The following is a 15851-nucleotide window of genomic DNA, read 5'->3' as shown; positions in this document are numbered from 1 at the left end:
AAATAAAACTTGCAATTGTTGTTCATAAGACATGGGGAGATGGTACAAATATTTCCTAATTTGTGTTGTGTAGACTATAATTCCACGATCTCGTAGTTAAACACAATGGAGCTTAAATTGGAAATCAGTTATACCTTTAGATTCGTAATGTTTCAGTAATAATGCTAAAGAGATAAAAAATGACTTTAGAATTATCAAGCTTTTTGATCTCAAAATGACACCAGTACCATGGCTTTGCACGCCAGGGATTGGTTTTGTTATGGTTTATTTGTCCTCAGTACCTCTGTATTCATGTGTCTCACACTGGATGGCAGGTTCTTTCAATTAATATTTGATGAGATGGCATCCACTTATTTATGGAGGATACTTGATGTTTGAAGGTGCAATGGTTACTAATTTTTGACTGCTGATTTCTTGTTAATTTGACAGCTGTTAATACTGCCCAATTTTAACGAAACTTCACACTTCCTTTGATTGTACTTTGATTTGTTTAATAGTTGTCATGCTGGGAAATGCTCAGAAAATCATTTCCTTTGCTGACATTGCACATGTCCTGTCAATAACATAAAAATAAATCTTCATGTTGCCAGGATTTTTGCAAGGAATCCACAGAACATTCATTGCATGTCACTTGGCAACCTGGTATTTTGTTAATCGCTTGGCAACCTAAGGTGTAGCTCATGGAACTTTCATTAAGTATGGTAAGTTCGAGATACCAGTTGAGTCAGAAATCACGTGATCCCTTTTGTGCAGTAAAATTGGATTATAAATTCCAGAGGATTTTATTTAAATAAGATAAAGGTAAACTAAAACTCCAGGGTATGACAGTGGCTTGGATCCTCTTCCACTGAAATCAGCTCTTTTTCACCTTAAATCTTTTTTTGCTCTCTTTTTTCTTCAACCATTTATTGTGTAAAGATTTCAAATTTCTAATTTTTAAACTATTTTTGTAAATCCAGATTGGTGTTCATTGCTCCTGAAAAGCATATTATATCATAAAGGGGTGATTATACAGCCACTCGTTATGTTCACTGAGGATATTGGATTTGTTATGCAGCTGATGTTCAAATACTGTCACTCAGAGAGTTGTGAAGAAGTAGAATTCTCTGCCTCAGAAGGCAGTGGAGGCCAATTCTCCAGATGCTTTCATGAGAGAGTTAGATAGAGCTCTTAATGATAGCGGAGTCAAGGGATATGGGGAAAAGGCAGGAACAGGGTACTAATTGTGGACGATCAGCCATGATCACGGTGAATGGCGGTGCTGGCTCAAAGGGCCAAATGGCCTCCTCCTGCACCTATTATCTATTGTCTGATGTAATGAGTTAATCCAGTTCCTAACTACTGTGAAATTTAATTACATAATGCTTTTTTCCCCCCAGTGTTAATGCAATAGATATCCATTTCCTTTTTCAGAGTGAAATAAAATTGGCAGTTATTTCATCCCAATCCAAAATTTAGCAGGGAACCTCTGAATCAGAAAATGCTGGAAATAGTTAACAGGTCAGGCTGGATTTATGGGAGGAAAACGGAGTTAATTTTCCAGTTTGAAGACCCTTCGTCGACTGCACTGACAGCTTATTTCAGCCTGCTTTTACCCCATCAAACATTTCTACCTGCCTTGAATGGTCCAGTTCCTTCCCAATTTTATTTGCGACACCACTGCTGCCCTGATAGAGGCCAGCTCCATCCCACATAAGGATGGTCTAAGGGCCCTCTGCTTCTTCCTGGGGCAGAAGCCCAACCAGTTCCCCTCCAATATGCTCATTTGCCTGGCTAAACTTAAGAGTCATAGAGTGATACAGCGTGGAAACAGGCCCTTCGGCCCAACTCGCCCACACCGGCCAACAGTGTCCCAGCTACACTAGTCCCACTTGCCTGCGCTTGGTCCATAACCCTCCAAACCTGTCCTATCCATGTACCTGTCCAACTGTTTCTTAAATGATGGGATAGTCCCAGGTTCAACTACCTCCTCTGGCAGCTTGTTCCGTACACCGACCATCCATTGTGTGAAAATGTTACCCCTCAGATTCCTATTAAATCTTTTCCCCTTCACCTTGAACCAGAACCAGGGGCCACAGTCTTAGAATAAAGGGGAGGCCATTGAAAACTGAGGTGAGAAGAAACTTTTTCACCCAGAGAGTTGTGAATTTGTGGAATTCTCTACCACGGAAGGCAGTGGAGGCCAATTCACTGGATGAATTTAAAAGAGAGTTAGATAGAGCTCTAGGGGTTAGCGGAATCAAGGGATATGGGGAGAAAGCAGGCACAGGTTACTGATTGTGGATGATCAGCCATGATCAATGAATTGCGGTGCTGGCTCGAAGGGCCAAATGGCCTCCTCCTGCACCTATTTGCTATGCTACTATGCCCTTCTGATTTCCTTGTTTAGTTTACTCCTTAGTTCCCGAAACTCCTCCAGGGATGCACTTGATCCCAGCTGCCAATACCTGTCCCATGCACCCTTCTTGTTTTTGACTAGTCCCAATTTCCCTCGTCAGCCAAGCTTCCTTACGCTTGCCTGCTTTGCCCTTCACTCCAACACATCCTGAGCTTTCTTCAGTACACTTTTAAAAACATCCCACTTGGCCGATGTTCCTTTCCCGTCTAATAACCTGCTCCAATCAACTTGAGCGAGACCTTTCATACCCTCAGACTGAAGAAGGGTCTCGACCCGAAACGTCACCCATTCCTTCTCTCCTAGATGCTGCCTGACCTGCTGAGTTACTCCAGCATTTTGTGATATCTTCAATTTGTACCAGCATCTGCAGTTATTCCCTACATTTCTTACACAGCTGTGATGTAAGTCTATCGCACTGTACCACCAACAGCAATGTCCTGCCATTGCTTATGACACACACTGTGGTCCCAGTGAAAGCTTCAGTCGCCAGCATCCTTCCTGACCCCCAGTGAAAGCACGGATCTCCATCGCCACCTTCCCCTCAGTACTTTCCCCATTGCCACGAGATCCTAAAATGGTAACCTGAGCTACCGATCCTTCAGTCCTAATTCTCGCAGAGTGGTCATTTTTTTCCTTATTAATATGAACTAGTTTAAATTAAAAATGGGCCCATCTTGATTCACTTGGGACTCTGCATAAAATCGACGATTGTGACGTTAAAAGGGAGTTAGATAGAGCTCTAGAGGCTAGTGGAATGGGGATATGGGGAGAAGGCAGGCACAGGTTGCTGGTTGTGGATGATCAGCCATGATCACAATGAATGGCGGTGCTGGTTCGAAGGGCCAAATGGCCTCCTCCTGCACCTATTTTCTATGTTCTATGATAACAAAGGTCCTGTCCCCTTAACGTGTCAAATAAAGGTACGTTGCTGGTCTTTGCTGGGAGATTCCTCAGTTTATATCAGAACTATTCTTTCCCCCAACAATCCTCCATCCTTTTCTTTCTCTGCCCTCTGGTATCTCAAAACTATAGTGTAAGAAAATAACTGCAGATGCTGGTACAAATCGAAGGTATTTCACAAAATGCTGGAGTAACTCAGCAGGTCAGGCAGCATCTCTGGAGAGAAGGAATAGGTGACGTTTCGGGTCGAGACCCTTCTTCAGACTGATGTCAGGGGGGGCGGGACAAAGAAAGGATATAGGTGGAGACAGGAAGACAGTGGGAGAACTGGGAAGGGGGAGGGGGAGGGGAAGAGAGGGACAGAGAAACTATCTAAAGTTGGAGAAATCAATGTTCATGCCACTGGGCTGTAAGCTGCCCAAGCGAAATATGAGGTGCTGTTCCTCCAATTTCCGGTGGGCCTCACTATGGCACTGGAGGAGGCCCATGACAGAAAGGTCAGACTGGGAGTGGGAGGGGGAGTTGAAGTGCTCAGCCACCGGGAGGTCAGCCTGTCTCCACCTATATCCTTCCTTTGTCCCGCCCCCCTGACATCAGTCTGAAGAAGGGTCTCGACCCGAATCGTCACCCATTCCTTGTCAAAACTATAGGGCCTATTTGTGGTGGATAATGCCAGTGTTTCGGAGAGTCAACTGAGGCTCAATTCAAATTTATGCCAACGTTTGAAGGCTATGGGTATTGCGGAATATGTTGTCAGTCATGTCATGAGAGCATTACTTGGCTGGATTGAGTTGGTCCAGATCCCATGAGCTGTTCTCAGTGTTCTCGACAGCCGGAAGGGCCTTTGGTCGATTGAGGAAAAGAGTATTTCGGACTGTGACCTGGCATAAACCCATGTTGTATCTATCAGGCAGCAGTCCACCCCTGGTTCCCCACATGCTTCAGATCCTTGGGCTGCAACCAGCCCTGGGCTACCGACCTCCTACCTCAATAGAAATGTCGTTTTTCCAACAAAAAAAAAAGATAATTTAATAAAAACACTCACATACCCCGACTGAATTGAATCAAATATGGTAGAAAAATTAACTTATCATTGTCATGAATTCCATTTATTCCAATTCATTTCAATGTGGCCTGTTTATAAATGAGATCTTGCACAGGCTCAGCAAGCAAGCTTTGTGATTGAGACCTGCCTTTAAGGGTGGCATAGTTGGTAAAGCTGCTGCCTCACGGAGCTAAAGGCCTGGGTTTGATCCTGACCTCGAGTGCTGTTTTTGCGGAGTTTGCACATTCTCCCAGTGATTGGTGAGCTTCCTCCAGGTCCTCTGGTTTCCTCCCACACCCCAACAACGTGCAGATTTGTAAGGTTAATTGGTGTCTGCTCGACTGCCCCTGATGTATAGGGTGTGGATGCAAAAGGAGAATAACATGGAACTAGTTGGTTAGGAAAGAAAACTGCAGATGCCGGTTTAAATCGAAGGTAGACACATAATGGTGGAGTAACTCAACGGGCCAGGCAGCATCCCTGGAGAGAAGGAATGGGTGACGTTTCGGGTCGAGAAGTTTATGAAGAAGGGTCTCGACCCGAAACGTCACCCATTCCTTCTCTCCAGAGACGCTGCCTGATCCGCTGAGTTACTCCAGCATTTTGTGTCTACCTTCAATAGAACTAGTTGGAGCGGCTTGATCGATGGTCATTGTGGACCCAGGCCGAATAGCCTGTTTCCATAATATATCTTTCAATAGAAAAAAAAGTCATAAGTCTGTGAGTCAACTGGTGCAGACAGGGGCAACAGGATAGAGGACAGTGCTGCTGGCTCAAGCCAGTGACTGTGCCAGGTGTGAGCTGTGGACATTCCACGGAGAAACATGAATAAGTCTGGCAGAAGCACTGGCGCCAGGGTGGAAGATGTGAATCAAGTCTGGCCCGTTTAATCTGTCAGGAAAAAGTAGGATTGGAACAAACAGTTGGATTGTCATCAGTTTTCCTGCTGCCTGCATCTCAGCTAAGTAACACATCCTGCTCTTCTGGCAGGGAAGTTATTTTTTTCTGTTTGTGTGCTCACCATTTGACTGTCTCATTGAAGTTTATGCTTACACTCAGCTAAAGCCCAATGTCAGTGGCGCACCTCAGAAAAAAAATCAATGAATATCTTTCATAGTGCATATTGACTTGTTCTGTGTAATTTAATAATTCAAAATAGTACTGTTTGGGATGTTCTGAAAGATTTGTAATGGTTGCCTGCAGCCAATGAAGAGATGATTTATTTTTGTACAGTAAATACTTCAATTTATGCTTTCTGCATTGCAGCTGCCAAATGGTGTGTCATATCATGTTGCCACCCACCAGGACAGGCAGGGGAAACTGCAGGAACACCTTCGCCAGCTGTCTGTGCTCTTCAGGAAGTTGCGACTAGTCTACGACAAGTGCAATGAAAACTGTGCCGGTTTAGATCCTGTCTCAATGGAGGTAAGAAGCAGCTGAAGGGGGACCAGACCCTTGCCAAGAGAAACGTAAGGAGGAGCAGCTTTTTGCTGTTACCTTGTCCGTGGTTCGACTGCCCCATCCACGGGAGAAAAGGAGGAAAGAAGATAAGACTTTATTGCCTTCCATCACAGTGAGGAATGTGGGGGAGCTGCTGTGGTGGATGTTTATGTTCACTTTTACGTAGATGTGTGTCTTGAGCTTTTTTCTGGTCTGACTGTATGGTAAATCAACTTTCACTGCACCTTGAATGGTACACGTGACGATAAAGGACCATTGAACCATCCCCTGTAGCCATGGGCATAGCAAATCAACAAACCTGTCTACAATCATGAAGTGTGTGTGCAAAACACCAACATTTAGTTTACACAAAGAGTTTCAGTGCTGTGCTAAGTTAGCTGCTGCATTTTGGATAATAACCCCTGCACCTTGGCACTAAAATTGACAAATTATTGTCCCAATACCCAATGTGGCGTGAAGCTGGGACTGGACTTTACGTGCGCATTCTTTGAGAGTGCGCAGAAACTCTGAGCTGTCGGATTTGAAAAAGACTAGTAAATTCAGCCAAGTTTCTGCCTGTTTTTTCTAAAGTTTGCATAATTAGTCAAGACACAAGAAACTATAGACACAGTTGCTCCTCAACTTGCAATGGGGTTACCTTCCGATTAACCCATCGTAAACCGAAAATATCGCTCGTTGCCATTGCCCAGATTTTGCACCATCGTGAAGTCGAAGCATCGTAACCTGAGGAGCATCTGTACTGGAATCTGGAGTAACAAACAATTGACCCAAAACGTCCACTCTCCATTTCCCCCCACAGATGCTGTTCGACTCATTGAGTGATTGTTTGTTAGCATCATTAATGCAGTGTTATCTAGTTTGCGTGTGTGGTCCATACAGTTGAGTTTCTCGTGAATGGTGATACCCTGCTCCACCCCAGGGTATTGACAGTGAGGACTCTGTGATGGTAATATTGAGGGTAAATGGTTAGATTCCCTCTTATTGGAAATGGGCATTGCCTGGCACTCTTGTGATGTGAATGTTACCACCGATCCCTGAATCTAGGCATTGCTGAATACATTGCCTCATTTTCTGGTGAGTTCCATTCAAAGAAGAGCACTATACCAACATTACTATTAACGTGATTAAGGGCAATAACTTTCATTACAGTCGATGAAGTGCTTCATGATCGATTAGTCAACCACTGGACGTCCTTGTTTACTTTAAGTGGCTTTTGCAGCACAGATTGATTATAATTAGTACGAAAGAATTGCTGATGGTGGTTTAAATCGAAGGTAGACACAAAATGCTGGAGTAACTCAGCGGGACAGGCAGCATCTCTGGAGAGAAGGAATGGGTGATGTTTCGGGTCGAGGCCCTTCTTCGGACCTGCAGAGTCTGCAGGCATGTGAATTTTCCGTGTTTTTAAAATCCATTTTCCGCGCTTTTTGCATGATTTCCGCGTGTTTCACTTTGCCAAATAAACAGAGAAATCGGATCGAAAAGAAGAAAGAAAAAAATAAATAAACTATGTATAGATTTGTAATGAACTCTAGGGTTCCACTAGAGGGCGCTAGGGGTTCCGCGAGAAATCCCCCGTGCCATGGAAGTCTCCCCGAAAATGTGGCACCTAGGCTGGGCAAGGCAGCCAATCTCGACCTCATCGGGACTTCCAAGGCCGATCGGTGGGTTGAATTTGCAACCTGTGGCCGGGGCTCTGGAACTCCAGCCCAGCTCGAGCCAGCACATCTATCCCCATCGCCGACTTCCTTGGCCGGCTGGATAAACCAGCAAAGACCTGGAACCAAGAGTGCCAGAAAATCAGTGGTGGAACTGTAATGAGTAAATATTAAAATTAAGCGCAAGATTATATAACTAAATTAATTAAGATGGGGTTAAAATATAAAACAGAGCAGAAAACATAGAAAATAGGTGCAGGAGGAGGCCATTCGGCCCTTCGAGCCAGCATCGTCATTCATTGTGATCCTGGCTGATCATCCACAATCAGTAACCCGTGCTTGCCTTCTCCCCATATCCCCTGATTCCACTGGCCCCTAGAGCTCTATCTAACTCTCTCTTAAATCCATCCAGTGATTTGCCTCCACTGCCCTCAGTGACAGAGAATTCCACAAATTCACAACTCTGGGTGAAAAAGTTCCTTCTCACCTCAGTTTTAAATGGCCTCCCCTTTATTCTAAGACTGTGGCCCCTGGTTCTGGACTCGCCCAACATTGGGAACATTTTTCCTGCATCTAGCTTGTCCAGTCCTTCAATAATTTTATATGCCTCTATTAGATCCCCTCTCATCCTTCTAAACTCCAGTGAATACAAGCCTAGTCTTTTCAATCTTTCCTCATATGACAGTCCCGCCATCCCAGGGATCAATCTCGTGAACTTATGCTGCACTGCCTCAATTACAAGGATGTCCTTCCTCAAATTAGGAGACCAAAACTGTGCACAATACTCCAGATGTGGTCTCACCAGGGCCCTATACAACTGCAGAAGAGCCTCTTTACTCCTATACTGAAATCCTCTCCTTATGAAGGCCACCATGCCGTTAGCTTTCTTCACTGCCTGCTGTACCCGCACGCCAACTTTCAGTGACTGGTGTACAAGGACACCCAGGTCTCATTGCCGCCAAAGTGGATAACCTCACATTTATCTATATTATACTGCATCTGCCACGCATCTGCCCACTCATTCAACCTGTCCAAGTCACCCTGCAACCTCCTAACATCCTCTTCGCAGTTCACACTGCCACCCAGCTTTGTGTCATCTGCAAACTTGCTAGTGTTAATTCTAATTCATTCATCCAAATCATTAATATATATGGTAAATAGTTGCGGCCCCAACACCGAGCCTTGCGGCACTCCACTCGCCACTGCCTGCCATTCTGAAAAGGACCTGTTTGCTGCTACTCTTTGCTTCCTGTCTGCCAACCAATTCTCTATCCATGTCAACACTCTATCCCCAATACCATGTGCTCTAATTTTGCTCACCAATCTCCCGTGTGGGACCTTATCAAAGGCTTTCTGAATGTCTAGATACATTACATCCACTGGCTCCCCTTCATCCATTTTACTTGTCACATCCTCAAAAAAATTCCACAAGAGTAGTCAAGCATGATTTCCCGTTCATTAATCCATGCTGACTTGGACTTATCCTTTTACTGCTATCCAAATGCACTGTTATTACCTCTTTAATAATTGACTCCAGCATCTTCCCCACCACCGATGTCAGGCTAACTGGTCTTTAATTCACCGTTTTCTCTCTCGCTCATTTCTTGAAAAGTGGGATAACATTAGCTATCCTCCAATCCACAGGAACTGATTGTGAATCTATAGAACATTGGAAAATGATCGCCAATGCATCCACTATTTCGAGAGCCACCTCCCTGAGTACCCTGGGATGCAGACCATCAGGCCCAGGGGATTTATCACTCTTCGGTCCCATCAGTCTACCCAATACTATTTCTCGCCTAATGCAAATTCCATTCAATTCCTCTATTCCCGTAGATCCTCTGTCCTCTAGTACATCTGGGAGATTGTTTGTGTCTTCCTTAGTGAAGACAGATCCAAAGTACATGTTGAACTCTTCTGCCATTTCCTTGTTACCCATAATAATTTCACCCGTGTCTGCCTTCAAGGGACCCACATTTGTCTTTGCTAATCTTTTTCTCTTAACGTATCTAAAGAAGCTTTTACTGTCCTTCTTTATATTCTCGGCCAGCTTCCCCTCGTACTTCATCTTTTCAGCCCGTATTCAAGTTTTATTACCTTCTATTGTCCTTTGAAAGTTTCACAATCCTCTGGCTTCCTGCTATTCTTTGCTGTGTTATACACCTTTTCTTTTAGTTTTATTCCATCCCTAACTTCCCTTGTCAGCCACGGTTGCCTCCTACTCCCCTTAGAATCTTTCTATCCTTAGAATGAAATGATCCTGCGTCTTCCGGATTAGAAATTCCTGCCATTGCTGTTCCACCGTCATTCCTGCTAGGATCCCTTTCCAATCTACCTTGGCCAGCTCCTCTCTCATGCCTTCATAGTCCCCTTTGTTCAACTGCAACACTGACACTTCTGATTTAACCTTCTCCCTCTCAAATTGCAGATTAAAACTAATCACCTTTACCTCGAGTTCTCTTATCAAATCTGATTCATTGGACAACACTAAATCCAGAATTGTCTTCTCTCTGGTAGGCTCCAGTACAAGCTGCTCTAAGAATCCATCTCGGAGGCACTCTACAAACTCTTTCTTGGGGTCCAGAACCAACCTGATTTTCCCAGTCTACCTGCATATTGAAATCGCCCATCACCACAGTGGCATTACCTTTGTTACATGCCAGCTTTAACTCCTGCTGCAACTTACACCCTACATCCGGGCTACTATTTGGGGGTCTGGAGACAACTCCAATTAGTGTCTTCAGTATCACAAAATGCTGGAATAACTCAGCAGGTCAGGCAGCATCTAGGAGAGAAGGAATGGGTGACGTTTCGGGTCGAGACCCTTCTTCAGACTGAATGTCTTCTTACCTTTACAATTCCTCAAGTCTAGAAAAGCCAATTACTACCTTTTTGGGCTGATTATCAATTAATGTGCAAATTTATTTCAAAATGTTATTAGTATACAGTGACATATTCACATTATTTTGTAATGTTCGTTTTTACTTTGAAATGCACTAAAAGAGGCTTGAAACTGGTAATTTTGTGTGTAAATTTCAAAAAATTCCCCGTTTTTTGACCCCGTTTTACGCCTTGCGCAAGTGCTCGGCACTTTTCCTCTTTTTTTGGGCCTCACTCACACGCCTGAGCCTGAAGAAGGGTCTCGACATGAAACGTCAGTCATTCCTTCTCTCCCGAGATGCTGCCTGTACTCCAGCAATTTGATTACAATTGGAATCAGTGAAATGGAAGTCTTTATAATACCTTAACGTGGCAAGGAGCAACTTAAAACCTGCTCCCTTGGTTGTAGAAGGATGTTTCTGTCAATGGGTAGTCGGGTTATTGCCAGAGTGTCGGGCCGCATTACATTGGATCAGAAATACTCAGCAATTCTCTGCGGTATCACAAAATGCTGGAGTAACTCAGCAGGTCAGGCAGCATCTTGGAGAGTAGGAATGGGTGACGTTTTGGGGTCGAGACCCTTCTTCAGACTGATGTCAGGGGGGGCGGGACAAAGATAGGATATGGGTGGAGACAGGGAAGGGGGAGGGGAAGAGAGGGACAGAGGAACTATCTAAAGTTGGAGAAGTCAATGTTTATACCGCTAGGCTGCAAGCTGCCCAAGCGAAATATGAGGAATGGACTGACCAATGAGGCAAGAGGAGTAAAACTCACGGAGCCAGGCCAGGCATTTAGGACCGCAGTGTTTCAGGAATTCTGGGGGGATGTTATCAGGACCCTGAGCTTTTCCACATGGGGTGTAAGCTACCCAAGCAAAATTTGAGGTGCTGTTCCTCCAATTTGCGCTGGGCCTCACTCTGACAATGGAAGAGGCCCAGGACAGAAAGGTCAGATTGGGAATGGGACGGGGAGTTAAAGTGCTGAGCAACCGAGAGGTCAGGTAGATTAAGGCGGACTGAGTGGCGATGTTCAGCGAAACGATCGCCGAGTCTGCGCTTGGTCTCGCCGATGTACAGGAGTTGACACCTGGAGCAGCCGACATCTACTACAAACCCACTGACTCCCATAGCTATCTAGACTACACTTCTTCCTACCCTGTTTCCCGTAAAGACTCTATCCCCTACTCCCGATTCCTCCGTCTACGCCGCATCTGCACCCGGGATGAGGTTTTCCATACCAGGGCATCAGAGATGTCCTCATTCTTTAGGAACCGGGTTTCCCCTCTTCCATTATAGATGAGGCTCTCACTAGGGTCTCCGCGATATCTCGCAGCTCCGCTCTTGCACCCCCTCTCCCCATTCGTAACAAGGACAGAGTCCCCCTTGTCCACACCTTCCACCCCATCAGCCGTCAGATACAGCATATAATCTTCCAACATTTCCGTCACCTCCAACGGGACCCCACTGCTGGCCACATTTTCCCATCCCACCCCCTTTCTGCTTTCCGCAGAGACTGTTCCCTCCGCAACTCCCTGGTCCACTCGTCCCTTCCCACCCAAACCACCCCCTCCCCAGGTACTTTCCCCAGCAACCGCAGGAGATGCAACACCTGACCCTTTACCTCCCCCTCAACTCCATCCAAGGACCCAGACAGTCTTTCCAGGTGAGGCAGAGGTTCACCTGCACCTCCTCCAACCTCATCTACTGTTCCAGGTGTCAACTTCTCTACATCGGCGAGACCAAGCGCAGGCTCGGTGATCGTTTCGCTGAACACCTTCGGTCAGTCCGTCTTAACCAACCTGATCTCCCGGTGGCTCAGCACTTCAACTCCCCCTCCCATTCCCAATCTGACGTTTCTGTCCTGGGCCCCCTCCATTGTCAGAATGAGGCCCAGCGCAAATTGGAGGAACAGCACCTCATATGTTGCTCACCCCAGCGGTATGAACATTGACTTCTCTAACTTCAGATAGCCTTTGCTTTCCCTCCCTCTCTCTCTCTATCCTATCCCCTGCCCAGTCCTCCCACCAGCAAATCTCTCTGCCTGAGTCACTGTGTGGGGAGACCTGTCACTGTTGTTTCAGGTATGGCAGTGTATGTGAGCACACGTGCGTGTCTGTATTAAAGAGCACTTTTGATCTTGAAGAGTTGCAGAGGTCACTGAATATCCAGTGATACCAGGCTGCCTATGTCCAGCGTTGCTCCACCTGGTGTGGCTTCTCTTTCCTGGCAGGCATCTCACTCACCAATCATCCAGGAAGCTCGGGGCTCTTCCATGTCTCCTTGCCCTCTGACTCATGCACAGTAGCTGCTGCCTGACTGTCACACAAGATTGTGATGCAGCAAATGGAGGCATCTTTAATAAATCGGAAGTGATTGTGAATGATCAGCCATGATCACATTGAATAGTGGTGCTGGCTCGAAGGGCCGAATGGCCTCCTCCTGCACCTGTTGTCTATTGTCTATTCCTTTGACACAGGCAGGTTAAGATTGAAATTTCAGTGTAGATTTCACACTTTACAGCTATTTTGCAATCATTTGGGAGGGTCAAGTTGACAAAAGCATTAGATGTGATATTTTAGCACACTGAAAAAGCTGAACTCTGATTTCCATGTGTATGTTTAAAGAGTATAATGAAATTTCAAAAGGTTACATTTGAAGATACAAGTGGAAATGAGTTAAATAGTGCTCACTGTGGAGAAGGCCATGCATAATGCTTAAAGTGAACCTGGTTTAATTATATTTTGTTTATATCTCCTCAGCAACTTATTCCTTATGTGGAGGATGAAAGTACAAAACATGAAGATCATAGCTTGGCAAATCAACTCCGTTTGGCAAGTGAAGAGAGGCGGGAAATTGTAGAGGTAAATAAGGTACAGAAACACTTTGAAAGGTTTATCCAAGTATATCTTAATTGTTTAATGTTTACAAAAGCACTTGCGGACAGATGGGGTGGGATGGAAGTAATTTGCTGTGAAGTTTTAGGCTCAACGAGATCGGGGAATGAATGATGGAAAAACGTGGTGCTGCACCAGTATCATTGCAACCTTTCTCAGACAAGGATATCATTTGACCTGCTATAATTGGAGATCATTAGTCTGATTTAGTAGCCAGCAGCAATATAAATAGCAAGGGAAATTCCATCCCGTTAATCTGGCTGGATTCCAAAAATAGAGTGAAATGTCTGTAAAATGCAGTGCCACCTGCTTGGTAATTGGTGTTGTTAAATTTTATTGATGTGTCTAAAAAAGAAAGGAGGTTGGGGGAGATTATCCTTTGTTCAAGGTTTATGGGGGGAAATAAAAAGTCCTTTTGATGTTTACATTCTGCTTGCTGAAATCCGTAAATTGGATCTCTGACCATTGCCTGCTGTCCCTGTACTGCTGTACTGTCCCTGCCTGCTTCAGTCTCCACTATTGTCCCTGTACCCAAAAAGACAAGGATCACTGGTCTTAATGACCACAGGCCTGTCGCACTTACCTCTGTAGTCATGAAGACCTTTGAAAGACTTGTGCTGGCCCAGCTGAAAAACATCACAAACCCCCTGCTGGACCCCCTGCAGTTTGCACACAGGGCCAATAGATCGGTGGATGACGCAGTCAATCTAGGCCTGCACTTCCTCCTCCAGCACCTAGACCACAAGGGGACCTATGCCAGGATTCTGTTTGTGGACTTTAGCTCTGCACTTAACACCATTGTGCCAGAGCTACTACACTCCAAACTCCCCCAACTGACTGTGCCTGAACCCCTCTGTCAGTGGATCATCAACTTCCTGACGGACAGGAAGCAGCATGTGAGGCTGGGAAAGCACATCTCGGACCCGCAGACCCTCAGCATAGGAGCACCGCAAGGCTGCGTACTCTCCCCTCTCCTTTACTCTCTCTACACCAACGACTGCACCTCCACAGACTCCTGTCAAGCTCCTCAAGTTTGCGGATGACACAACCCTGATTGGACTGATCCAGGATGGGGAGGAATCTGCCTACAGATGGGAAGTGACACAGCTGGCGTCCTGGTGCCATTGCAACAACCTGGAGCTCAATGCTCTCAAGACAGTGGAACTAAATGTAGACTTTCGAAGAGATCCCCCTCCCCTCCCCCCACTCACCATCAACAACACTATAGTCACATCTGTGGAGTCATTTAAGTTCCTTGGAACCATCATCTCCAGGGACCTTAAATGGGGGCCACCATCGACTCCACAGTCAAAAAGGCCCAACAGAGGATGTACTTCCTGCGGCAACTGAATAAACACAATCTGCCACAGGCAATGATGGTCCAATTCTATACTGCTATCATTGAGTCCGTCCTCACCTTCTCCATCATGGTCTGGTTTGGCTCAGCCACCAAGCACGACATCCGGAGGCTGCAACGGATCGTTCGCACAGCTGAGAAGGTTGTTGGCTGCAACCTTCCCCCCATTGATGAACTGTACACTGCAAGGGCCAGGATGCGAGCGGGCAAGATCATCTCTGACCCCTCTCACCCTGGCCACAAACTCTTTGAAGCACTTCCCTCTGGAAGGCGACTCCGGACTGTCAAAGCAGCCACAGCCAGACATAAAAACAGCTTTTTTTTCAGCGAGTGATAGTTCTACTCAATAACCAAAAGTCTGTAGCCTCCTTTTGCTCTGGTTTATTTCACTCACATGTTTAAACTGTAATGTTGTTTTCTTAATGTTTTAATGTTTTATGCTTTATTCTTAATTGTTTACTGTATGTTGGTGTTGTTACTTGCGAGCGGAGCACCAAGGCACATTCCTTGTATGTGCACATACTTGGCCAATAAACTTATTCACTTCAGCTGTTCCAGTAGATCACTAATGGGAACCTGTCTGTGCATCCTACAACTGCAGCGAGATATATACTAAAACTCTCGTTTGTTTGTTTGTTTGTTTGTGATTAAACTTCAACCAAAACGGTACATGATAGCATGACAATTTTAGGCCCACTTTACTCACCGTCACCGCTTTAATGGTAATGCAAATATTTTAATTGAAATTGGTGTTATATTTTAAAAGTTATGCACATTTTATAGTTTTTAAAAACCCGCGCATGCACAGTTGGGGGGGGGCGGTCCTCAAGTAAGATGGCTGCCAGACCAGCGCATACACTTACGTAAGATGGCCGGGTGACTGCGCGCGCGCAGTTGGGTGGAGGGTCGCCATTTTGCGTTCAGCTCCCACTTCCCGCCAGACGCCCGAATGGTTCCGCGGCCCATGTGGGGGAGCGTCACCGTCGCCGCTCCAAACCACGGGTGTCTCCATCATGGCCGCCACTCCCGCTGCCGCTCTAAACCCTGGGCGTTTCCATCGCTGCCGCCTCGCTGAGCCCCGGAGCCCTCGCCCCGCATTACCGCCATCAAAACCTCGTGCGTCTCCATCGCTGCTGCCTTGCTGAGCCCCGGAGCCCTTCCCCGCCATCACCGCCATCAAAACCTCGTGCATCTCCATCGCTGCTGCCTCGCTGAGCCCCGGAGCCCTCGCCCCGCCATCACCGCTGCCGCTCTAAACC

At 46.0% G+C, this 15851-nt stretch overlaps 1 protein-coding gene across 6 annotated transcripts in view; it reads left to right on the top strand.

Moving 5' to 3' along the window:
- med30 (mediator complex subunit 30) overlaps nucleotides 1-15851 on the top strand; it is a 50333-nt gene that overhangs the window by 22916 nt on the left and 11566 nt on the right. For 5 of the 6 annotated variants that reach the window (XM_078398466.1, XM_078398468.1, XM_078398469.1 and 2 more), the window contains exons 3-4: nucleotides 5610-5768; nucleotides 13101-13211. In XM_078398466.1, the coding sequence (XP_078254592.1) occupies nucleotides 5610-5768; nucleotides 13101-13211 (270 nt within the window). The remainder of the gene's footprint in view (nucleotides 1-5609; nucleotides 5769-13100; nucleotides 13212-15851) is intronic. The other variant, XM_078398471.1, reaches the window with a different exon arrangement.

Source organism: Rhinoraja longicauda, chromosome 4 (genome assembly GCF_053455715.1).
Source record: "Rhinoraja longicauda isolate Sanriku21f chromosome 4, sRhiLon1.1, whole genome shotgun sequence".
Lineage (NCBI taxonomy): Eukaryota > Metazoa > Chordata > Chondrichthyes > Rajiformes > Arhynchobatidae > Rhinoraja > Rhinoraja longicauda.
This window is presented reverse-complemented; position numbering and strand designations above follow the sequence as displayed.